General features: G+C 47.2%; 1 protein-coding gene across 2 annotated transcripts in view; it reads left to right on the top strand.

Annotated features, from left to right (window-relative positions):
* Positions 1-26,133, top strand: part of RASGRF2 (Ras protein specific guanine nucleotide releasing factor 2) — an 888,178-nt gene that overhangs the window by 221,082 nt on the left and 640,963 nt on the right. For both annotated transcript variants that reach the window (XR_003852277.1, XM_029574148.1), the window contains exon 2: positions 2,766-2,872. Coding sequence is in view for 1 of the 2 variants with exons in the window: in XM_029574148.1 (XP_029430008.1) it covers positions 2,766-2,872 (107 nt within the window). In the remaining variant the exon portion in view is untranslated. The remainder of the gene's footprint in view (positions 1-2,765; positions 2,873-26,133) is intronic.

Below are 26,133 nucleotides of genomic sequence, written 5' to 3'. Positions count from 1 at the left end.
TATTAAAATTCACCTGTATGGATGGAGAAAAATAAAAAGAAAATGGAGTGGGTAAGATGAAGGAAGAGATGTACAGAGGATCAGCCTGGCTTGTTTGAACAAATCATCTTTGAGTGAAATGTTTTACCCTTTACAGCCTTTCCAACGTGGGGAGAGAGCCTCATGGGCCTTTTCCTCATCAGGGCTTTAGGGTAGGGAGTAGCATCTGTTTGGTGGACCTACCCCTGGCCCGTCTTTCTAGTCAGGAACCACTGCGCAGAGTGGAATCCTGGGAAGCTGGGGAGGGCATGGGTGGAGGCTCTGGCAATCTTTGAATGATTTGTGTCAATGCAGTTGGCATATTTATCGATGTGGCAATGGTGGTTAGGCCCTGTGTAAGGGCTACTTACACAGGGCGAGGCCTGGGTATGTCTGATCAGAGCCCTCATCCAGCGCGCCAGCTCCCCCTGTATGTGGTGGAGGTGGAGCCCATGCCGCCTTTGCACCTCATGTGTTGTCAGCTCCGGTGTTGCTGGTGCTGTGTTGGTGGTGTTTAAGCCGCTGACTGGGGTTCCAAAGCCAGCAAATCTGGGCTGATGGGCTGATCTTGCTGGGTGTCATCTGCATCCTACTGGTGACGTGGTGTGCTGGAGGCAGGTGAGGATGGGTCAGCTTGCTCCCATGGCAGGGATGACTCATCCATGAAGCCAGAGAGATTAAGGTTCATGTTGAGTGATGATGCCAGGGTTGCCAGTATCGTGAGCTGTTGTGGTGGCATCTGCTGCTGCTCCTCCTCCTCTTCTTCTTCACTCCACTAGCTTTGTGCATCCAGTTGTAAAGTTGCTGGGATCACTGGGGCTGTGCTGCTGGTCTCTGGAGCTGAGCTGCTGGTTCTTGGAGCTTCACAGCTGGGACCAGTGTATTCCTGGGTGAGAGCTGTGGAAACAAAGAAAAAGACATAGGTATAAATGCTAATAAGTACACATGTACTGTTTGGCATAAGATGCTCAATTTGCATCAATCAATGTGAGCATCTTATGCCAAAGTATGTGGACTTCTGTAGTAGACTTGAAATTTACATGTGAGGTGAACTTACCAGCCCTGGCTTGCATAGTGTCCAGAGTTTCGTTCATCCCATTGAACACATCAAGTCCCAGCCGTTCAATCAGGCGCTGCTTCAAGGGGGTCAAGACTATGGGGCAAGGGGCTCCTCCTCCTGTATGTCACAGATACTTATTACAGCTTGCCATCTTGTCCTTCAGTTGCACTTTTATGCCGCAGTAGTGGTAGGCCACTTGCTCTTCAGTCCTTTTTAATTCCACTGCGCTGGGATATGGCCTGGGCGATGTTACGCTATATCTGGCTCTTGGCTGCCCTGAATGTCTACGCTGCATGGTTCCCAAACACCATGCTTTAGTTTTCGAGGACACCAGCAATGATCATGTTGTTGTCCTTGATGCTGTACTTTTAACCCATGAAGATGTGTTCGATCTGCCGCCTGGCTGCCAGATGAGCGTGTGCCATTTCTACTTCCAGAGAGGTGTCACTTTCCTCGCTTTCACTCCCACTCCCTGCTCTCCTCCCTTCCACCACCCCCCCCATGCATCTGCCCAGCCAACTCCCCCTCTGCCCTCTCTGTCTATCCCTAGCCTGCTGTCCTCTTCACACAATATTCACCTGCCTATCCCCTTCTCTCTCTCTTCCACTTCCTAACCCTTCCCTCCTCCCTATCTCTACTCCTGTCCTTACTGCTCTTTCTCCTCCTCCTACCACTCCTGCCTTCTGCCCCTCCCCCTCCCCCTCCCCCTCCTCTCCTCTCAACTCTTTTCTCCTCTCTCCCATGCCTCTCACGCTCCATCCTCTTCAAATCTTCACTGCTGTCCACCACCACCACTCTTCTGCACCACCATCACTCTTCCTCCTCACCACCACAAATCCTCATCAGCACCACCACTTCTCCATACCACCACTCCTCCTCACCACCACCACCGCTCATCCACACCACCACCAGTCCTCCTCGTCATCACCACCACTCCTCCATCACCAGACAAACTGGAGAAACTTACAAAAACTTCCACACACAGATAAAGAAAAGAGACAAAAGTAAAGGTAAACTGATGATGATAAAGAACTCGGCAACACACTCAGAAATCGCTATGAACCTCCTCTAAACTCCTACCAAAAACTCACCTCCTCTCCTCTCCTTTATGTCCCATGCCTGATACACCCTCAAAAATGCAGCTGTAGGAAGCCGGTATATATAAAACAAGAAAATTACATGCCTGCGTAAAATGATGTGCAACGTGCTAGATCATCACGTGGTGCATTAAATTATTGCGAGTTGTGAAATTAGTTATGTGATCTGGCAAATTGGAAATTTGCCTAACCCCGCCCCTTTTTAATCGCTGATGCTAACACAACATATTTCTGCTTTATTTATAGCAATTTGATGAATCTAGGCCTAATAACTTTATTCAAGGATAATCGGTGGGACATTTTATCCCACTCAATATCCTTGATAACGTACCCAGCTAACTTTAGATGGATAAGCTATCCATTTAACTTTTTGTATTTTTTGAAAACTGACTAACTTAAATTTAAAATGAATGTTGTAAACTGTTGGATTTGTTGAACATGTTTTATACATGGAGAATCATGTTAAAGACACTGAACTGCTCAGCTCAAATATACAAGGTACATATACTGTAATGTGATGTAATCATATTTCAGCATTTGATTTGATGCAGGTCACTGCTAATTGCTTGCTCTCTCTTCGTTTTCCGCAGCATTATTTTACTGTTACTTTTGGTCATGAAGGACAGAAGCAACTTGAGCTGCGTTGTGAAGAGGAAACTGATCGGGATGAATGGGTCGAGGCTATTCATCAAGCCAGGTATATGATAATCAATTCTTACAGGAGGTACAAGTTAATCAGTAACTTCTCATTATTAGGATTCTGTTAGATAGTAGGAACATATCTCTCCTTTGCAACACCTTACTGCAGGGATCATATCCTGTAATAGCCTGCTTCAATTACCCTCTTTGTTTAACAAATAAAAAGTAACCCATTTCTTTGAATAATAATAGCCACTTCTGTTTTTCTGTCCAAATGACATGTTGGGGCCTATGTAATAAATAAGCTGCGGTAGACCAGCCACAGATTTGTATGCAGAAATAAACATGTGCACAAACCTACTCAAAAAGCTGCGGCTGATTTAGCATGAGTGCATGCTAATGCCATGCAAAAGAGGCAATTTACTATTCATGGGCAATGCAGAGAGCTGCGCTGGTGTTAGTGCAGGTTTTTTTTAAAGCCTGAGTCAGGGCAGGAGTTAAATGTAAGCGCCTGTCTATAGATTGAAAAATTAAGTGACAGAAGCCAGAAGAGAAGTCAGAGAGGGAACAGGCATATGTCAGAAATGCTCAATGCTTTTGTAGTCCCTTCCAAATCTCAGCTGCATTTTCCCCGCTCACTGGCATCTGCCATTATAGCTCCCACGTGGTTGGTGACAGATCATGAAGGGGTTAGACATTCTCTAGCCACCTTCAGTCCCACTCCCAGACCACTAACTCACTTCTGTCTTTAAAGCTTTCAACCAAGAATGGGTCACCACAGTAATGCGGGTTTATGCGCAGTTTATTGCACAGGGCCTTAGCGAGTGTTTTAGGGTGCAGATATTTGTTTTGCATGGATTTTCTGCATATATCTCATTTGTATGCCATACCTTTATTACAACCAATGAAGGCGCCTACTTATGCTGCATATGCTAAAAAAAATATTCACAGACAACTAGTGCCGATTTCAACGTGGCTCTTATTACATCGGCCCTGTTGTATGGTAAGCCAAGAATAAACTGTAACAGCAGGGGCGGCTCAAGGAAATCTACTGCCTGAGGCGAGGGATAAGATGGTGCCCCCCCCCCCCCGCCTCCTTTCCCTTTTCCACACACCCATAAATGCATACCACATATACACTCATTCACTTCTTTCCCTCTTCCATACACACATGCACTCTCATTGTCTCTTTTTACCTCGATTCTCATTAGCCACAGGAGCCTCCTCTTTCCCCAGGCCCGCGGGACATACGCTCCACTTCCTCCTTTTCTCCTCCAGTAGCATCGTCCTGTTCTTCCCCTGTTTTATTTTCAGCATGTGGCCCGACACTTTTGCTTCTCCTCCTGCGTCTTCAGTTTCCCATGGAGGAGGGGGACGCTCCTGCTCGTCTTTGTTGCCACGCAGCATCGGGCTTCACATTTTCTTCCTGGGGCACAGGTGCTGATGCTCCTCCTGCTTTGAGCATGCTGCTCCAGGCCCTTTATGTTCTGGCCTTCCGCAGCAGGGCACCTGGAATTTTCAGGTGTTGGCCCAGAGACCCGGCAATTCATTCACAATTCCGGAGTATCCGGGCAAAATCCAGAGAGTTCCCAGGTATGAGTGTGAGGCAGCCTCGGCAGGGGCAGGCAGTGTGAGGCAGATGCCACAGTGGCTTTCTGAGAGGGGCATTTTTTGCCGCCTCAAAATTCTGCCGCCTGAAGCGGCCGCCTCACCCTGCCTCATTATAGAACCACCCCTAAGTAACAGTGATTAGGCTTTTGTGCACACATCCTTAATGTTATTTATATATATTTCTTGATTGTTTGGGTGCAAGATTTGTTTTGTTCAGGTGTTCACTCATGGAAGTCGATTTTGAGTTCTAGATTCGCCATTACCATTTTTTTCTTAGGTAAACTGCTGTGCTTTCTCAGTTTACTTTATGAAATAATTGAGAAATATCTGTCTTAATTTGTGAGACTGTGTCCGGTGACTCAAGTATCATTTATTTATTTATTTATTTATTTATTTAAGGTTTTTTTATACCGGCATTCATGATAGCGTTCACATCATGTCGGTTTGCATGGATTTGCTACTCAGGTATCCAAGGGTTACTAACCCAGAGCAGGGCACCGTTAATATCTAAAGGCTTTAGGGTTGCGATCAGCCTCCTCTTTATTTCAGGACAAGTCAATCCATTTTTTGTTTATCCCCTACAATATTCATGGGACCTGAGTACTAAGCATTTTTCCCATAGACATATAAAAAAAAAACCTCTTTAGTACATCAGGTCCATAGATGTGTGTTCTTTCTTTTCTTGGGGAAATCAGAACTATAAGTCCATGCATTGAATGGGGTAAAACCAAAACTTGATAAAGCTTATTAATTTCACATGGAATATAAATCACATAAATAAATAATATATGTACACTAAAAAGTCACTTAATGGAAGATTCACTTCATTTTAGTGCAACCCCCCCCAAATATACATGTATATGCTATTGACGCTAACATGCATGTTATCCCAAAAAAACTTATGGCATTTTGTTGCTGAACACAGGGGTAACTTGCTGATGCGGCTTTTACTATCCTTAACCAATAAGCCTGATACTTTTGATGCAATTCCAACATTGCTCTGTGCTTCCATGCAAGGATAAAGGGAAATTGGATTAAAACAGCAGCCAACGAGGATCCTTACTTTTATGGTCTGGGAAACTGATAAGCATGGGGGTAACCTGTGCAGCAGATGCTAGCATAAGCTTGCTGGGCAGACTGGATGGATCATTTGGTCATTTTCTGCTGTTATTTCTATGTTTCTATGAACAAAATTGTGTGTACATCCTAAACTGTGGATACTTAGTCATATTTTTTTTTCTTGTTGCTTTGAAACTGTACAAAATGAAGTCTGGCACAGGGGGCTAGTTGTTGATGCTAATGGGAGGAGTGAAAGAGCTACTGTAACCCAGGAAAGGAGGTTGAAGGAGAACACAGGTTGAGGAGAGATAAAAAAAAGATGTCTGAGCACTTGTTTTGTCTTGTACTCCTTTTATGCACCATTTTTCCATTTTTTGTCCATTTTTCCTCATCTGTGGGTGAGAAGGTGAGTGTGCATATTCTGTCTGTCAATCTTTTGTGTAAATTTGGATTTTGAAAGAGCGAAGTGAGGTATGAGCAGTCTCGGAGTCACCACCTGGATAATAACACAAGAAAAACAATGCTATCAGGACAATAAATAGGGCCTTGATGAAGAATTGGCTACAATCTGTGCCCATTTTTTATTTACTAATATATCTTTGTATTCCAAGATTACAGTATTATCCAATGCAGATTACAATATACATATATAGTTATAAAGACAAAAACACAAAAACAAAAAATAAAACAATACATATGACCACATACAATATAAAACTTTAAAAATAATTTTTGCGCTCGGAGGTGTACCCTTGTCCTGGGGCAGTGGAGAGACACCTCCTGAAGGGGAACAGGAGGTAACTGCCCCCAGGGAGCGGAGCACTGGAGGAGACAGAGGTCTTGAGGCAGGCGGCAAGCAGGCAGGCAGGTCAATGAACAAGCTGAGGTCAGAAGGCAGGCGGCAGGCAGGCAGGCAGGTCAAGGAACAAGCTGAGGTCAGTACCAGAAAGATAGTCCGAAGGTACTACTGGGAAGACAGACAGACGAACGCAGGAAGCAGGAACTAGGATGCAAGAAAAAGGCAGGAACAGAACTGGAACAGAAGGATCCTGGAACGAGACTTGGAACAGACAAGAGCAGGAACAAATGCAGAGGCAATCATAGGGGTACATTTTAAAACATAGCACGTAGCCGCGCGTATCTTATAAAATCCGGGGTCGGCGCGCCCAAGGGAATGCACATTTGTGCAACTTGCGCGTGCCGAGCCCTGCGCGCTGCCCGTTCCCTACGAAGCCGCTCCGAAATCGGAGTGGCCTCGGATGGAACTTTCCTTCCGCCTCCCCCCACCCCCCCGGCCCTATCTAAACCCCCTCCCCTGACCGCGTCATGCCCCCCGACACACCCACCCCAAGAAATCCCCGGGACTTATGCGCGTCCTGAGGCTTTGCGCGCGCTGGAAGCCTATGCAATATAGGCTCGGCGTGCGCAGGGGTGTTTTAAAAGGGTTACGAGGGTACCTTATGCGCGTAACCCTTTTAAAATCCGGCCCTTAGTGAACACACCGACCTGATTGCCAAGGCAAGGAAGCATAGACAGGAACTTCCTTATATCGGAGAATCAATCAGGGCACGCCACGGAGTGGGTGGTCCACGCGCGCGTGTAGGGGTGTGGCCAACACCACCGAGGTCACCGAGCCTCGGTGTGAGGCCTGGAGCGCCGTGGAAGGCCTGGCGACTGCCGCTGTGGGATGCCGGGGACTAGCTGAACTGGCAACTACTGCTAGGGAGGCCGACCCGGGACCTGCCGTGGAACCATGGAGGTGAGCAGACCCGTGTGTGGGACGGCCGCGGGTGGGGCACGTAACAATAATAATATTATTGTTACCATGCTTATTAATATTTAGAAAAAGACTTAAGACTTGGCTATTTAGACAAGCCTTTCCTGAATCTCACTGACTCCTCCAATGGACCTAACGGTCTGACTGCAACAACCACCAAGTTTCATTCCAGTACTATATAAATAGTTGTCCTTTTTTGTTCTTACTCCTAAAACTATTCAGGCTTCTTGTCTTCTCCCAGTTCTTGCTCCCCCTGTTTATTGTAACTTTCTTGCTTCTTGTCATCTGTTAAATGTTCTAGGTTATCACCCCCCTTGTTACTTGTAAATCGGCATGATGTGATTCTATCATGAATGCTGGTATAAAAAAGCTTTAAATAATATTATAGCATACTTCACACTCCAGATTTACCTGCATCATAATAATAAAAATTATGCTTCTACTCAGAATGTGCCTGCAAAAATAAAAACACTTACCTTTTTACAAAATTTTATATAATCTCCTTCCTACTGCAATTCAAGTAGTAACTCATTCCACTGAATAGGACCCCTCACTGAAAATGCCTTAGAGACTTAGCTGACTGCCGTTTAAACTCAGTTACAAAAGGTACCATTAACAAATTCTGCAAAGCTGATTTTCATGAACATGAAGGAGCATATCGTGAAACTCTGTCCACAAACAAAGCTTAATTTGTAGACAAAAAGAAAGTGGAACTATGGAGAGTGGCGAGATTGGTAGGGCTGGGTGTGACATGTTCAAAGGTGCGGGACCAGGACTGGGTATGAACTCTCTATCACACACATGCTTGATGAGCATTAGTAAGCAAAGGACAGCTAGAAGTTGGGTAAAAAGGAAAAGGCAGATAGAGAGAATAGGACTTTTCTCCCTAACCCCCTCCTCCTCTCTGCCTTGATGATTCTGAGCCTCCATCTACAGCCCCCCCCAATAAATTCCCCAGCAGTCCTTGCTTACCCCTCCCCCCAAAGGTCCTAAAGCCCCTAAGTCTAACCCTCTGTCCCTGGTGATCCTCTAGCTCCTCCTCTCCCTGGAAAATTACCCTTTCCAGCAATTCTTCTTCTTTCCTTCCTTAGCTAGTAAAGTACAGGCCACCTCTTCAAGCTAGAATCAGCTGGTTCACCTCTGCTTTGGGGGGAGGGGGTGGGAGCAGACTGATGTGCACTGTCTGCTGTCCTCAATCTCCTTGATCAGGAGTGTGGGGCCTGGAATTCAAAAACATGGCCTGCTTTTTGCCTCCCTGAGTGTGGAAGAAAGTGAGCAATGCCACATGCTCTTCTCATTTACTCTCTTCTCTCTCCCTTCCACCACCACTAAATCCTCTCTCTACCCCCTCTGACTCCGCTCGTAAGGCTATCGCCGGTTCCACACTGCTGAACCTGCATCAAGGTTCCAGATCCCTTACCGAGTACATCATCGAGTTTAGAACCCTTGCATCCAAACTGCACTGGGATCTGGGCTGCCTGCATGCGATCTTCCTGGAAGGGTTGGGCCCACGCATCAAAGATGAACTAGCAGCTTGAGAACTTCCTGACACCCTGGACGCTCTCGTGGATCTCGTAGGCTGCATTGACCACCGTCTTCGTGAACGCTCGCAAGAGACTAGAGGACCCAAGAGGGTGGCTACTGGGGCTCCCCGCATCCACCCAGCACCTTACATGAAGACCGCTGCTCCGCAAGATGCCGATGAAGAAGAGCCTATGCAGATGGGTCGCAGCCACCTATCCTCGAAGGAGAAACATCGCCACCTATGTTCAGGGCTATGTATGTACTGTGGCCAGGCCAGACACGCGGTACCTGCCTGCCCACTCTGTCCAGGAAACTTCCAGGCCTAGGTTCTGCCGGAAGACTTCTACTAGGCCTGACATCACACTCTCCTCCGTTAACGTTACCTGTTTCCATCAACTCTGGCACCCTGGAATTTCACACTTTAGCCTTAGTGGATTCCGGGGCTGGTGGAGCATCTCCGGATCCCCATGGTCCGCATTCCTACGCCATTAATGCTCTCCTCTATCCATGGTGAGCTTCTACCCGGCGAAGATAATTGCTCCACAGTTCCCATCCGACTTTGTATCAAATCCATGCACACGGAGACCATTTCCTTCTTCGTACGAAACAAGGCCATCCATACGGTGGTTCTTGGGCTACTGTGGTTGAAACTTCACACTCCGCAATTCAACTGGGGTACCTTACAACTTTCCTAATCGGACAACTCCTGTCATAAGGATTGCTTGGAAGTCGTGTCACCCCTGCCTTGCTTAACCACCATGATGTCGCTCCTGGGTCTCCCGCTGCAGTACTCCACTTACGCCGATGTATTTTCGAAGAAGGCTACAGACACTTTACCACCTCATCGCTCATTTGATTGTGTGATAAATTTACTTCCGAATAGAGAGAACCTCCTCGCGGAAGGGTGTACCTGCTTTCGCTAACAGAAACTAAGGCTATGTCAGACTAAATACAAGAGAACTTGGCAAAAGGCTTCTTTAGACCTTCTAAGTCTCCTGCTGGAGTGCGATTCTTTTTCGTGGGGAAAAAAGACGGTTCCCTCCGGCGTTTATAGATTACCGCGGCTTAAACAAAATTACCCAGAAGGACAGATACCCCTTGCCACTAATCTCTGAACTGTTTGACAGGCTCCAAGGGGCCAAAATATTCTCCAAGTTGGACTTGAGAGGGGTCTACAATTTGGTCCGGATATGCCAGGGCGACGAATGGAAGACCGCTTTTAACACCCGTGACGGCCATTTTGAATAGCTAGTAATGACCTTCGGCCTTTGTAACGCCCCAGCGGTGTTCCAGAATATGATGAATGAGGTATTCAGAGACATGCTCTACCAGTGCATCATAGTCTTTCTGAATTACATCCTGGTATTCTCACGAGACCTACAGGATCATTGCTGAGATGTCTGCACAGTTCTTCAGCGTCTAAGGGACAATCGCTTGTACGCCAAGCTAGAGAAATGTTCTTTGAACAAGAGACTGTTCCTTTTCTTGGATATATGGTCTTGAGTCAAGGCTTCCAGATGGATCCCCAAAAGACCAAGAGCATCCAGGACTGGCCCAGCCAACAGGCCTCAAAGCGCTTCGTAGATTCCTGGGATTTACGAATTACTACAGGTCATTCATTCCACATTATTCCACACTGACCGCCCCTCTCACAGCCATGACCCACAAGGGAGCCAACCCTTCGCAGTGGTCACCCAAGGCCACGTTGATCTTTCAGAAAATTAAGGACGCATTCCTTAGAGAACCATGCTTACACCACCCGGATCCCCAACGACCATTCATCGTCGAAGTTTATGCGTCCGACATTGGTGTTGGTGCAGTCCTGAGCCAGCATTCTGCCAATCACACCTTACATCCCTGCTCATTCTTCTCTCGCCGCTTCTTTCCTGTGGAGCGCAATTATGGAATCGGGGACAAAGAATTATTGGCAATTAAGCTCGCCTTTGAAGAGTGGTGCCCCTGGCTGGAGGGGGCTCAGCACCAGGTCACGGTATATACAGACCACAAGAACCTTGAATACCTGCACCATGCACAATGCCTTAATCACCGGCAGGCCCGCTGGTCTCTCTTTTTTACTTGATTCAATTTCTTGCTACGGTACTGGCCAGCTGACAAGAACACTCGAGCCAACGCCCTTTCCTGGTTCTTCACCACCGGGGATGTTCCGTATGTCCCGCATCACATCATCGATCCAGACAATGTTTTTCTCTCTGCCACATTCACCGTACCACCTGGGAAGATGGTGATTTCCCATCCACTTCGTAGAAAAATCCTTCAATGGGCACACGATTCCCTTTTGGTGGGCCATCCAGGTCAAGCCAGATCCTTATCGTCACTCCAGAGGTTCTACTGGTGGCCAACCATGAGGAGAGACGCCCAAGCGTATGTGGAGTCGTGCCCCGGTGGCTTCCACTTCTATTTCCAAGGAGCCACCGAGGAAGAAGGCCCATGCCGAGGAGCCCCAAACCTCCCCTGTGCCAGGTTCACCGAAGCATCCCTCACCTTCTGGAGAGGCACTGACCGATGCTCCACCTATACCAGTGGTTGTTCTGGCGGTGCCCATCCAGCCTCCCACTTCGGACCTGGCCTTAACAACGCCAACATTCCGTGAGGAACTGAACCGGATGGTTTAGGAGGTGGTGGTGCAAGCTCTCCATGGATACCTGATTCCATTGGCACCGATACCAGCTCTGATTCCGACGCCGGAACCGATGCCACCGATGCTTGCACCGTTGCTGGACAGGATCGATGCCCTCATCGGTCTTTGCCTTCGGCACAGAGGAAAACACCATTGCCTCTGAGTCCTTCGATGCCCATTCCCCTCTCTTCAGATGAGGGTGAATCGCCGATGCCAGACCCGGCGCCGGGCCCTTTTGGAATGTTACCACCGAGGAGGCCATCGAGTCCTTCTGCACCACTTTTGCCACCGATGCCTTATCGACCTCTACCGATGCCAACACTGGTACCACCCATACAGCCACCAGGCCCTTCAGTGCCTCAATCTCCTCCGGCCGGGGGAGGTCCATTTTTGCCCTCTGGAGAACCGTTGGGTGCTGGGGATCAGCACTAACATCCTTGGTCTGATGACTCTTTCGATTCCCAAGACACAGGGTATATTCCATCAGAGCCTTCTCCTCCTGATGAGAGAAGAAAGCCTCTGCCAGAGGACCTCTCTTTTATAAGTTTCATCAAAGAGATTTCGGAATCTATTCCATTTACACTCCAGACTGAAGAAGACTCATAAGAACATAATCCAGACATAAAATGTTAGAAGTCATTCAGTTTGTTGATCACCGAAATAGGTAATGTCCATACCTGTCCATATCTGTCCATGAGGTCCTCCTTGACCTCCTTCAATGCAATTGGGAACATCCAGGAACAGTTCCTGGAATAAACCATAAGACTGATGCTACATATCTGGTCCAAGCATCACCTGGATTCCAGAAGGCTCAACTTTCCCACCATTCAGTGGTGGTCGAGTCCGCCCAGAAAAAATCCAGAAGACCAAGACCTCACTTGTCCACACCTCTAGGAAAAGAGCAGAAATTCATCGACGCTTTTGGGGGTAGGGTCTTCCATGGAGCCAAGTTAATCTCTCGTATTGCAGCTTACCAGCTTTACATCTCGCAATACAACAGAAATCTGTTCAAACAGCTCCAGGATCTTTCTGATACTCTTCCTGATCAGTTCCAGGACCAGTTCAATGATATTGTAAAGGAAGGTCTGGATGCTGGTAAACATGAGGTGTGCTCAGCTTATGACATCTTCGACACAGCCACCAGGGTGTCAGCAGTTGGAATAGTAACTTACTTTACGTGCCTATCTGTAAACCGTTGTGATGGTATAAACGATGGTATAGAAAAGATTTTAAATAAATAAATAAATAAATAAATAAAACAAGTGCTCGGAGATGGCCTGGCTCAAGTCTTTGGACCTGCGTTCAGAGGTTCAAGAGAGTTTAGCTGACCTTCCCTGTACTGGAGATAACCTTTTCGGTGAGAAAATTCAGGAGACTGTTGCTCAACTTAAAGACCATAACGAGATGCTACGGCAACTCTCAGCTGGGCACATGGACTTCTCTGCTTCTTCTAAACGCCCATTCCATAAGGAGGCTAAGCAAATCACCTTTAAGGCAAGCAGATACTACCCACCTCAGACTCGGTCTCGCCCGTCTAGACCATATCAGAAGCCTCAAACTCACCAGCCTAGGCCTCAGAAGACGCAGCCTCTTCTACAGCCTGGTCCATCCTCTGGTTTTTGACTGCCCAATAGAGAGCAAATGTCCACCTCCGCCTCTGCCGCAATTTTGACTGCCCAATAGAGAGCAAATGTCCACCTCTGCCTCTGCCACAATTACCAGTGGGCGGCCTTCTCTGCCATTTCATCAACATCTGGCACACGGTTACCACAGACCGTGGTCCTGTCAGTAGTAGCTCAAGGTTACCACTTCAACTTTTTGTCCATTCCGTTGGACTCCCCGCCTCATCCGACATGGAGTTCCGCCGACCACTCTCCACTTCTAGAGGTGGAAATAAATTCCCTTCTTCAAGCCAATGCCATAGAACAAGTTCCTTCTCCACAAAATTGAAAAGGCTTCTACTCCCAGTACTTCTTGATACCAAAAACGTCCGGAGGCATTCGTCTCATATTAGATCTTCAGGCCTTGAACAAGTATTTACGAAAGGAAAAGTTCAGGATGGTAACCTTGGGCTCTCTACTCCCTCTGCTTCAACAAGGGGATTGGCTTTGCTCTTTAGATCTAAAAGACCCGTACATGCACATAGCAATTACCCCATCTCACAGGAAATACCTCCAGTTCCTCGTCGGAAACAAGCACTTCCAGTACCGAGTGCTTCTGTTCGGCCTGGCATCGGCCCCTCATGTCTTCACAAAATGCCTGGCAGTAGTAGCCGCATACTTAAGGTGACTGGGCACTCACATATATCCTTATCTAGACGACTGGTTACTGAGGGCTCAGTCGGCGGAGGCGGTGCTTCAATCCCTCCAGCTAACCTTGCAACTACTACTGTCCTTGGGATTTCTAGTGAATTATCAAAAATCCAGTCTCTCCTTCATTGGAGCGGATCTCGACACTATCCAAGCAAAGGCGTTTCTTCCCAGGGACCGAGCTCATATGCTTGCAGTGCTCGCACACACTATACAGTCTCACCGAACCACGACTGCTCATCGTATTCTCGTCTTGCTGGGCCACATGGCGTCCTTGGACCATGTTACACTGATGGCTCAACTTGCCATGAGAGTAATGCAGTGGACCTTAAAATTCCAGTGGTCTCAGGCCCACCAGCCAATGTCTGACATTGTCCAAATCACCAAGCAGCTTCATCTCTCGCTAGCGTGGTGGGTCCAGGAATCCAACCTGCTCATGGAATTACCCTTCCATCCTCCAGAACCTCAGATTATTCTGACTACAGATGCTTCCACCCTGGGTTGGGGAGCACATATCCATATGGTCTGCAGCAGAAGTACAACATCAGATGGTCTGCAGCAGAAGCACAACATCAGTTAATTTTTTGGAGCTCAGGGCGATCAGATATGCCCTTCTAGCTTTCAAAGATTGCTTATCCAACAAGGCAATCCTAATCCAAACGGACAATCAAGTAGCGATGTGGTCTATCAAGCAGGGTGGAACTGGCTCCTACCTGCTGTGTCAGGAGGTAGCGCAAATCTGGGCTCTAGCTCTAGGTCATTCCATGCTACTGAGAGCAACTTACCTGGCGGGTGTGGACAATGTACTAGCAGACAAACTCAGTCGCAAATTTCAACCCCACGAGTGGTCCCTGAACCCTGCGGTGGTGGAACGCATATTCCAGAAGTGGGGGTATCCAACGATAGATCTCTTTGCGTCGATCCACAATCACAAATTGGACAACTTCTGCTCCCTACATGGCAGTCCCAGGACTCTACCGAGGGATGCATTCTCTTTCTCTTGGACAACAGGTCTCCGCTTCCACTCATAAGCAAGACTCTCGTGAAGCTACATTGATACAAGGTTTTCATGATTCTCATATCGACAGATGTGGTTTCCCATCCTCCGCAACCTCTCCGTCCGCCCGTAAATTTGCCTGGGTGCACATCCGTCACTGATCTCTGAGAACGCCAGCCACCTGCGACATCAGAACCTCCAAGCTCTGGCACTGACTGCTTGGATATTGAAAGGCTAATTTTGCGGCCTCTCAACCTCTCAGACTCTGTATCCCAGGTCTTAGTAGCTTCACGAAAGCCTTTCACTAGAAGATCTTATCATTCTAAATGGAAATGGTTTTCATTGTGGTGCACATCAAAGGAGTTAGATCCCTTTACCTGCCCCACAATGAAGTTTCTGGACTACTCTGGCATCTCTCAGAGTTGGGTCTCCAAAACTCTGAGAGTTTGGAGACCCAACCATTAGAGTTCATGTCAGTGCAGTGGCCACCTTCCATAAGGATATAAGTAATGTTTCAGTTTCAACACAACCCTTAGTAGTGCGCTTTATGAAGGGCTTGCTTCACCTCAAGCCCCCTCTCCATCCCCCTGCCCCTGCTTGGGACCTTAATGTGATATTAGCGCAACTCATAAAACCTCCATATGAGTCTCTGCACTCCTGCGAGTTACGGCATCTCACTTGGAAGGTGCTCTTCCTTCTTGCTTTGACATCTGCTCGCAGGATCAGTGAGCTGCAAGCGCTGGTTACTTACCCACCTTACATGAAATTCCTTTATGATCGAGTGGTCCTTCGCACTCAACCTAAATGTCTAACGAAAGTAGTCTCTGAGTTCCATTTAAATCAATCCATAGTTTTGCCTACTTTCTTTCCAAAACCCCACTCACATCCAGTGAGCGGGCTCTGCATTCCTTGGACTGCAAGCATGCGCTAGTCTTTTATTTGGAAACCACTGCAGGCCATAGGAAGTCCACCCAGCTATTTGTCCTCTTTGATAAAATTAAACAGAATCCTGGTGGGGAAGCAGACCCTGTCCTCCTGGCTGGCGGACTGTATTTCCTTCTGCTATCAGCAAGCAGACCTTCAGCTCCAGGGACATGTTAAAGCGCACTCTATTAGAGCAATGATAACGTCGGTAGCACATCTTCGGTGTGCTCCTCTTGCTGACATCTGCAGGGCTGCTACATGGAGTTCTCGCCATACTCCAGCTCATTATTGCCTTGACAAGGCTTGCACCCAAGACTCTATCTTTGGCCAGTCTGTTCTACACAATTTGTTCTCAGCTTAATACCCATCTTCCTTCCAACGGCCCGCTGGGAATTTCAGCTGCCCTCTTATCCAAAATCACCTCTGTTGTTGTGCCTGTTGCACGTCTTTGGGTGCTTTTGGTACATTGCTCGGGCATCCTTAGCTCGCTATTCACCCATATGTGAGGACTACCATCCTGCTTGTCCTGTGAGAAAGCAGAGTTGCTTACTTGTAACAGGTGTTCTCACAGGACAGCAGGATGTTAGTCCTCACGAAACCCATCCGCTACCCTGCGGAGTTGGGTATGCTTGCGATTTGTTATTTTATTTTTCGCACGTACTTTTTACTATACACGAGACTGAAGGGGGACCCCTGCTGGATGCAGGGTTGGTACCATGCTGGGCATGCTCAGTGGTGCCAGTCAAAGTTCTAGAAACTTTGACAAAAGTGTTCCGTGATTGGGCTCATTCCTGATGATGTCACCCATATGTGAGGACTAACATCCTGCTGTCCTTGAGAACACCTGTTAACAGGTAAGCAACTCTGCTGTTCCTCCGAGCATACGTCAACCCACGACAAAATGACTGGTCCGAGTAACTACCATGGGCTGAGTTTGCCCTTAAATCTCATGTCTCTGCTTCTACTGGTTCTTCACCCTTTCAAGTGGTATACGGACGTCAGCCTCTGCCTCCACTTCTGTTACCCCTGTCAGTGGCCTCTCCTGTGGCGCAAGCCACAATGCAAGAGTTGCATCAACTCTTGGTCGATACTAAACGCCTCATACAACAAGCTGCCCAGAAGTCCAAGAAATGCTATGATACCCATCATCGGGCAGCTCTTTAATTCAATCCTGGTGATAAAGTATGGCTTAGTACTCGATTCATTCGTCTGAAACTACCTTCAGTCTGCTTCGCTCCCAGATACATTGGGCCATTTCCCGTACTTTGTCATCTGGGTCCAGTTACATATAGCCTACGCCTGCCCACATCACTCAAAATACATAACGCTTTCCACGTCTCATTACTTAAACCTCTCATTCTATCCAAATTTTCCAAAAAGCTGCCTGAACCACAACCTCTTAGGGATGTGCATTCGTTTATCACGAATTAGGCAATTTCAAATAAATTGCCTAATTCGTGGTGGTTCGGGGGAACAGAAGCACGAAATGGATTTTCTTCGAACTTCAGGGAAAATTCGTTTTTCGCGTTTGTGTGGGGGGGAGGGGCACATTTATTTAAAAAAAACAAAAAACACCCCAACCCTTCAAATTTACTGTATTACAATCCCCCCACAATCCCGATTCCTCCCCAAGACTTACTAAAAGCCCTGGTAGTCCAGCGGGGTCCCGCGAGCGATCTCTCCCTCCGGGCCGTCGGGTTGTCGTGCCTGCTATGAATCAAAATGGCGCCGATGGCCCTTTGCCCTTACGATGTCACAGGGCCGACCAATGGCACCGGTAGCCCCTGTGACATTGTAAGAGCAAAGGCTATCGGCACCATTTTGAATATTGGCAGCCGATGGCGAGAGTGAAGGAGATCACTCCAGGACCCCCACTGGACCACCAGGGACTTTTGGCAAATCTTGGGAACCCAGTGGGGGTCCTGGGGATCCAGCAGGGGTCCCGGAGCAATCTCCTGCACTCATGCCGTCGGATGCCAGTATTCAAAATGGCACCAATAGCCTTTGCCCTTACGATGTCACAGGGGCTACCGGTGCCATTGGTCGGCCCCTGTCACATGGTAGGAGCAATGGATGGCCGGCGCCATCTTGTGCTCCTACCATATGACCCCTGGACCACCAGGGCTTTTAGTAAGTCTTGGGGAGGAATCGGGATGGTGGGGGGATTGTAATACAGTAAATTTGAAGGGTTGGGGTGGTTTTTTTTCTGATTCTGATTTTTTTTTTTTTTTGATTCGTTTTTCCGGGTTTGGGTTCGGGTTTCAGCTTAGTTTTTGCCGGAAAATGATCCATGGGAAAATGAGTTTTCCCACGAAGCGCCCGAACTGAAACCCAACCCGACATCAGAGGAGCACATCACTTATCAATTTCAGGACGTCCTGGATATATGGAAACGAGCAAGACGGTGGGAATATCTAATATTGTGGGAGAGCTTTGGGCCCGAAGAAAACAGCTGGGAGCCTGCAGCTAACATTCTCGATAAAGAACTGATCAAGCAGTTTCATACTACTCACCCAAAGAAACCCAAACCCCCGGGGATTGGCCCTAAGAAGGGGGGTACTGTTACACTCCGCGGCCGCAGACAGCTGTGACCGCTGCTGCTCACACCTCTCTTTTTGCTGCTTTGGCTCTGTTGGGCGAACTCGTGGCCTCTGCCAGCCACCATTGGCCTTCTGGCCTCCGTTCCCGGGCCAGCTGAGCAGCATGGACGCTGCCGACCGTCATCTTACCGTTGGGGGTCCCTAGGCGCTCGTTCCGACTAGCTTTAACCATATCATGGCGGGAACCACGTCATGGGGGTGTCCTCATCAGATGACATCACTCTACTCCAGTATTTTTGCTTGCCAGCCCAGACAACCGGCGACTTGGCAACGAGTTCACTTGCTGCATTTATCTACTCTCACTTTCAGCGTTGTTCCGGTTCCTGCTTCCGTGGTGTGAGACCTTCAGGTACCTGCTCCTCAGGGGCCTTCCTCGTCTCTTGGCTATCTGCTCCTTGGAGGGCCTTTCACCCGGATTCCTGCCTGCCTCGCTTCCCGAGGCTTTCTTCAGATCTTCTACTCATCTTCAGCCGCTGTGAGTACAACACTGTGGACCCCCGCTTATGTCATCTAAGTGGGACCTCTTTCCAGTGTACCCCGCTCTGTGGACCATTGCTGTGACTACTCGAGGAACCCTTGCTGGTGTACCTCTGCGGACCACTACCATGATCTCCCACCGTGGAACCCTCTTGAGTGTTCATCCCTACGGACCCAGTGTAACTACAGTGACTGTAACTTCCTCTGGCACCCCCGCTCCTCGGGTAGTGCCGCAGCTATTGCCTGACTCCAGTCTTCTGAGCAGAATCTGACAACAGTGTCTGCACTGCCGCTCCGTGGCCCGCCTCCTGGGGTCACCCTCTCTTTCTCCATCTACACATCTGTATATCATCCCGCAGCTGAGACTCTGCCTCCAGAAGGTGAGGCCCAGCGGGGCTCCTCCCCCTGGGCGGTACCACCTCTCATCTTGTCCAACGGGCCCACACACTTACTAATCCTAACAAGCTTGTCACGTAAAGCCCAGAAAAGCGAGATCTGCAGACTTGCTCCTCATCAGAACATGTGTAACATGTGTTACTCTTGGCCCCACTCTGGAATGCCCATGGCCTGCCCCTTTTCCATCCCTCTTTTTTTTTTACACTCACGCATTTGTGTATACGCATGTAATTTCTGGCTTTTAAAATTCTCAAGATATAATGGCTTTTTAGTGCAAAGAACGATTTTAAAATTCAGTTCATGGTGCGACATTGATCAAAAAAGCTAATAGAATGTTAGAAATGATTCAGAAAAACATTGAAAATAAAATGGAGAATATCATAATACCTATGTATCATTCGATGGTGCGCCTGCACCTTGAGTATTGTGTGCAGTTTCGGTCATCCCATCTCAAAACAGACAAAGTGGAACTAGAAAATGTACCAAAAAGGGCAAAACAAATGATAAAGGGGATAGAATGGATCCCTTATTAAGAAAGGCTAAAAAGGTTAGGGTTCTTCAGCTTGGAGAAGAGGTGACTGAGATAGGATATGATTGAGGTTTTTTAAAATCCTGAGTGGGGTGGAACAGGTAAATGGGGAACAGTTATTTAATCTTTCAAATGGTACTAAGACTAAAGGACATGCCATGAAACTAAGAGGGAGAAAATTTAAAACAAATCAGAGAAAGTGTTTGCTCACAGAAAACACAGTCAAGCTGTGGAATTTGTTGCCAGAGGATGTATCAAGACATCTTGCATAGCTGGGTTTAAAAGGGATTTGGATAAGGTCCTAGAGGAACAGTCCATGAACAATTATTAGCTAGGTCAATTTGTAAAAGCCACAGCTTATCAGTGGGGGTGAGCAACAAGAAATTACTCTTTGGGATTTGCTGGGTAACTTGTAACCTGGTCTGGCCACTGTCTGAGACAGCATACTGGGCTAAATGGACCTTTGGTCTGACTCAACATGGCATTTCTTATGTTCTTTCCCTGCCTGCTTAGAATATTGCTTCCATCTCTGCCAGCTCATGATTAAAAGATGTTTCTGGGGTTTTTTTTGTTGTTGTTGGTTTTATATTTTCTCTCCTTAACAAGATGAGCAAAGTGACAAGCTTTGAACAAAAGACAAAATAAAAAAGGGAAAACTCCATGATCATAATGTGAAGTCACATAGATAAAAAAAATAACCATTGCCCCTCAAATAGCAAGATCACAAAACAAAGCAAATGGAAAAAGAAAAAAATTAAAGGTCACAAAAAATAATTGAAAAGAGAAAAATGAGAGAAAATCTGCCAACAAAGAAACAAATATTCTTTTACATTATACTATGAAATATATAGCTGAGACAAATAAAAGAAAAAAACAAAAACCGATAGCAAATTTAAGCCTCCCACATAAAAACAGAAGATCTAATGGAAGAAACTTCCTCATGTTCTTGGCATTTGTCAAGTAGTAAAATGTTTAACTGATCATAAAAAAATGTATGAAGGATCCTAAGAAATTGGCCTACATGCCAGGACTGATTCATGAATGCTTATTTTCTCTTCACAAGTCTTTAGCAAAAAAGGCAAAGTGAATTAAGACCTTAGTGTAGGGTCTATGTAAACTGAGCTCCTTTTTCTATTATATCTTACCGAATGTTGAATCTCCTCTGCCTCACTTGAATAGCCTTCAAAAATATCTAGAAATAGTTGCACCTAATGATCAAGAAATTCAGTTTCTTTCATTGTAAAAAAAAAATATAAATTAAAACCCTCTCTAGATGTAAAGCAGATTTTTCCAGTAACAGAGCTTTAGGGATTGTGAATGGGAGAAAATATTCTGATTAATAGGTATAATCAAGAACTCTAGCCCCTGTAGAGGTTGACACAGTAAGAGTTTCAGTAGCCACTAAATTTTTTGCCAATTTATTAACCACAGACATGTAAAGAACAATTAAAGTCATGTACACTGGTAAATAGTGATTTACATGAATGAATTGCCTGCCTGGAAACTGACCTTGTTAATATGGATAAAAGTGAATATAGAATTCCATAATGGACATTTGTAACTTGCTTCTCCCCGGGTCATCTTCAGAGAATGCAGAGGAGGTGAGTGACATCTTTGCAGCCTTGGAATAGTTCCACACACTCAGGATTCATCCAGTGGAGATCAGATATCTTCTGGGAGGCCCAAGAGGAAACTTATCTAAACAAGGGGTCCATACCTCTATTGTAGTTCCAAAAAAGAAAGAATTTATTGCAAAGACCAAAATGGTATCCAGATTAAAAAAAAAAAAAAAGCAAAAATCAAAATATCAGATGCAGTCTAACAAAACAGCAAAAAACATTCTTGAAAGAAAACAGGTAGAGTCAAGAAAAAAGCATAGTCACTTACAGCTGCAGTTCAGCTCAACGTCCCAAAGTCAGTTTTCCTCAACAGCTCCTCCAGGGACTCCCTTCTACCCCCAGGGTCTTTGGGGTAGTCTCCTCATATCCACTACTTCCTCTTTCAAGGGCTGAGTCCTATTGGAAGAACTTCAAATGCTTTGTTTAGATTTCTTTCAAATTCCACTTCTGCTCTTGTACAGCAAAACTCGCTTATTCATTCAAAATCTACTTGAATTCCTTAGTGAGTGTTATGACCGTCGGTCACAGACGGCTGTGACTGATTCAACTCACATCATGTGCTGCTCTTTTCTCCTCTCCTGGCATGCTCGTGGCTGGGGCTAGCCGCTACCGCCGCATACCTCCAGTTTCTCAAGGTTCCTTGTGGCGGCCGGGACAGCGCCGCCATCCACACTAACTCTGGGCCTTCTTAGGCGCGCGCCACCGAGCCCTCCTTTGAAGACTCTATGGTGGGAACCTCAGGGGCATCCCTGACTGATGACATTACTAGGTCAGGGTTCTTAAGCATGCCTTCACCCCTTGCTAGCTGACTTGGCAACGAGTTCCTTCGCTACTGGTACTTGCTCCTGTCTCCTCGGACCCGTGGTTCCTGTCTCGGATCTACCTGCGACTCTGGACTCTGGCTCGGGTACCCGCTCCTCGGGGGCCTGCTTGCACTCTCTAGTTGGAGACCTTGTCTCCCAGGCTTTCCCCGCTCCTCGGGCTAGCCATGCGCCTTCCAGAGGTCCTGCCTGCTGGCCTCCCTGCTCCTTGGGGTTGCCTTTCAGAACTGCTTTACTGCTTTGGAGACTTGACTCTGCGCTTCCTCGCTCCTCGGGGCAGTGCCTACGCTAGTGACTGTACTTCGCGCTTCCCGCTCCTCGGGGCAGTGCCTACGTTCTACACCAGTGACTGTACATGTGCTTCCCCGCTCCTCGGGGCAGTGCCTACGTTCTACACCAGTGACTGTGTCTGAGCTTCCCCGCTCCTTGGGGCAGTGCCTACGTTCTACACCAGTGTCTGTACTTTGCACCTCCCTGCTTCTTGGGGTAGTGTCTCCATTCCTCTACCAGAGGTTCCATCATACGCAGCCCCATTCCTCGGGGTTGTTTACGTCATTACTTCGGAGATTCGACTCGGGCTTCGAAGGACAGCCTACACAGGAGAGCCTCCTTCGCTATGCAGCCCCACCCCATGGGACTGTCTCTGCGGCATATCCTGAACTTCCTGCCTTGCGCTCCCCGCTCCTCAGGGCCTGCTTAGGTTCCTGCTCTGGCACTTGCATCTCCAGCTCAGCCTGTATACTGTGGGTTCCCTCTGAACTGTGTCACTCACCCCGCTCCTCGGGACCTCCCACAGAATTCTCTCTACAAGCTCCTGCGATCACATGGCTACGACGCGGAACGCTCTGTTCCTCTACACATTACTACATCTCCTGCTGTACCTGACCTCACCTCCCGACGGTGAGGACCTGTGGGGCTCCTCCCCACAGGTGGTATCAACCCTCACCTCGGGCCAAGGGTCCACAAAACCCATGAATCCTAACAGTGAGGAATTCCCTTTCCTTTCTCTACCATTAACTTCAAGAGCTATTCTCATTCCAGCTCAGCTCAGCTCTCAGTTTCTGCCTTGTGTTGGAAATGCTATTTACATCTCACCCCCACCCTATCCTTCAAGGGGAAGGAAGGAAATAAACCTGGCATCCTACAGAGCCATCCTTATCTACAACTCTATATACTCTTATTGAATTTTCTTGGGAGAGAGAACACTCCAGAAACTCAAAATCCTTTCTAGCAATCCTAAGCAGAGTACCCTCTCTCCCCACAAGACAAAAATGAGGATCCAGTTGCAGAACCCTTTTTCCACACATTTTTCACCTTACACAATATGTAGTGTGAAGGCTCACCGTCCGTGATGCCTCAGGTGCCGCTCCTCTGTCGCTGGTTCCGACCTTCCACCAGTTGCCCTGGTCCCTGGAGTTCGCCGGGCTCACGTAACTCCCGAGGTTGGGGCCTCTACTGGCCCTGGTTTTGCTGGGCTTCTAGGTTCCTTTCATGCAGGGTTGGGGGTAAGCAGCCCCCCCCAATCCCCAAAGACAACACAGAGAGAGAGCTAGTTCCTTCATAGTTGTTTATAAAGTAACAGCAGGTTGTATTACAGGAAGTATGCCACCTCCCCTTCCAGCCTTGTCTATACCTAATGGATCTAGGCATGCAGCAAATGACCCTCCCCCAGCCTAGCCCTCCTGTTCTCTTACAAGCTGTGCTGTTACAGAGTAAGCTTGTACGTCCTCTAATCAGCGCTATTACAACATCAAACACACCAGGCACCTCTAGAGCCCTTCTCCCGTGCTTCCCCTAAGATAAAGGTTATAATCCACCCTTCTTAGGCTACTCAGTTTCCATATATGAGCTGGAGGATTCCTCTCCCCCTGAACCTACCTCCATCTCTTCCTCCTCTGACTCTGAAGAGCCGGGCTTTTGTGCCCAGCTCCACCACGGTGGCACGCCCTCTTCCTCCACTTCCATGGACTCACCACTGTCTACCTCATTAATCTCTGTCTGCCACCTGTTCGCCTTCAGGCTCTCCTCCCAGGTCTAGTGGGGTTTCAGGGAACCTGGGATTTGTATTTTTTTTCCTCTTCCCCTGTGCCCCCTGCTGTCGGTGCATACCTGGCGGTGGTCGCCCCCTCCCCCTTCTTCTTTCCCAACAGCCATGTCACGACTTTGTGACTTCTCTTCAGGTCGTTTTTGTGTGTTTCCTGCGGGATGCAGGACACAGTTGATTTCGCCACATTGTGTGTCCTGCGGCATGCAGGGTACCGATAGTTGCTTGCATTACCACCTTGTAGGGAGAGTGGGCTGATGCCCCTCTCCCAGCACATTCTCGTACGGTCTGAAATAGGCCCCCTGCTGTCGGGCTCTGGTATTACCGTTGTTCTTATGGTAGCTTGTCAGCTCCTGCCTGCGGCCGGGCTGCGCTACATCACAGTAGTCATTAACTAAAAACACTTTAAGCGGTTATCAAAATCTTCTACATCCAAGATGCAACCTATTGATTCGTACTTTCTCCACAGCTTCTGTAGCCAGCACAAAAGTGCACTTAGAATTCAAAATAGTTAGATAATAGCTGCCTTCTGTTGATGAAGACTGGTAAAGACAACACATCACATAACAGTACATATCCACACAGAATTTTTCTTTGCCACAAAAAAATCACAAACCACCTCAAAATCCGCAAAACATTTCACATCATAGGCCTCAGAGGGATAGCCCAATACCCAATATCTCTGTAACTTTCATCTGTCACCATTTGTGATCTGAAAAACACCACTCACAGGGGCACTGTGAGCTATGAACCTTCCATAAACTGACAACATATTACACAGTATCCATAAACATAACTTTTCAACTCCCCCCTTCTCCTCACAAGGGCCCAAAACAAAACTTCCAGCAGCCACATGTGGGGACTGGCGAAGTACTTCACTACTCCATTGCCATGCACTGTCCTCCTGTAGGGAGAAACAACATTAATCCTTTTCCAGTAAACTCTCAGTGCGAGAGGATATCATCCCTCCCTGCGACTTCATGGGAAAAGCCATCATCCACTCATCTTCTCCTGATAAAAAACCACATTAGACAAAAGCATCTCCATATCTTCTAAGCCTGAAAGAAACACATAAGCAAATTAGGTTAAGTAAGCAAATAAGAGAAGATGGCTATCAAAAATTTTGGAACAATTTTTTGTATTTTTTTCCGATTCTTTTTTAATATTTTCTTAGGTTTTGAGATTTGTTTTCTATTTTCTGAAAATTTTTTTCAAATTCAAAATTCACTCTGTTATCACCTTCTGTCAAAGTCCTTGACAAATCTTTGGGCTTCTTGTTGTCTTGCTCTCTTGACCAGGCAGGTCATCATCTTCGGAGAAACTCCTCCCCTAAACAATTCACATAGTCCGTAACCAAGTGGCTTTTCCTAGTGACAGAATGCTAAAATCTCAGCTCCTGCAAGAGAAAACAAACACACTAATACTTAAGACAACATATAGAAATGGTTTCTTCAGGCCAATGAGCCAAGAATAGCATGAAACAGGCAAAAAAAACCAGACAGTCTTAAATTTACTGGGACAGTCTCAGCATCTTTTAAGGGCAGTACGATGCTGAATTGGGAATTTTTAATGTAGTTCCTCCCAGCAGTATCCTTGAAGTAGACAGGGTCTGCAGATGTTCATCTGACTCCAAAATTTCCATGGCATGCTTTTTAATGCAGCAGCCAACTTTCCACTGCCTACTCTGTTGGCGGATGGTGACTTATACTAGCAGGTGACTCTAAGATAGGCCTTGATATGCTGGGTCATTTTTGATCCGATAATACATTTCATCTTGGACCCACACATTGTGTTTGATCTCCATAATGCTCATTATGGTCAAAGGGAAATATGGGTATGAATGGCCCATATTTCCAACATCATCCATTATACCAATCATTTCTCCCTTAAACAATTAATGAGGTTTTTCCTCCCTGGGCACTCGGACACTATTTAAGGCTCCCTCTGCTATGGCAGTAGTAATCGGTAGAGCTGCAAGATCTAATTCAGGTTCA

The sequence above is a fragment of the Rhinatrema bivittatum genome, chromosome 1 (genome assembly GCF_901001135.1).
Source record: "Rhinatrema bivittatum chromosome 1, aRhiBiv1.1, whole genome shotgun sequence".
Lineage (NCBI taxonomy): Eukaryota > Metazoa > Chordata > Amphibia > Gymnophiona > Rhinatrematidae > Rhinatrema > Rhinatrema bivittatum.
This window is presented reverse-complemented; position numbering and strand designations above follow the sequence as displayed.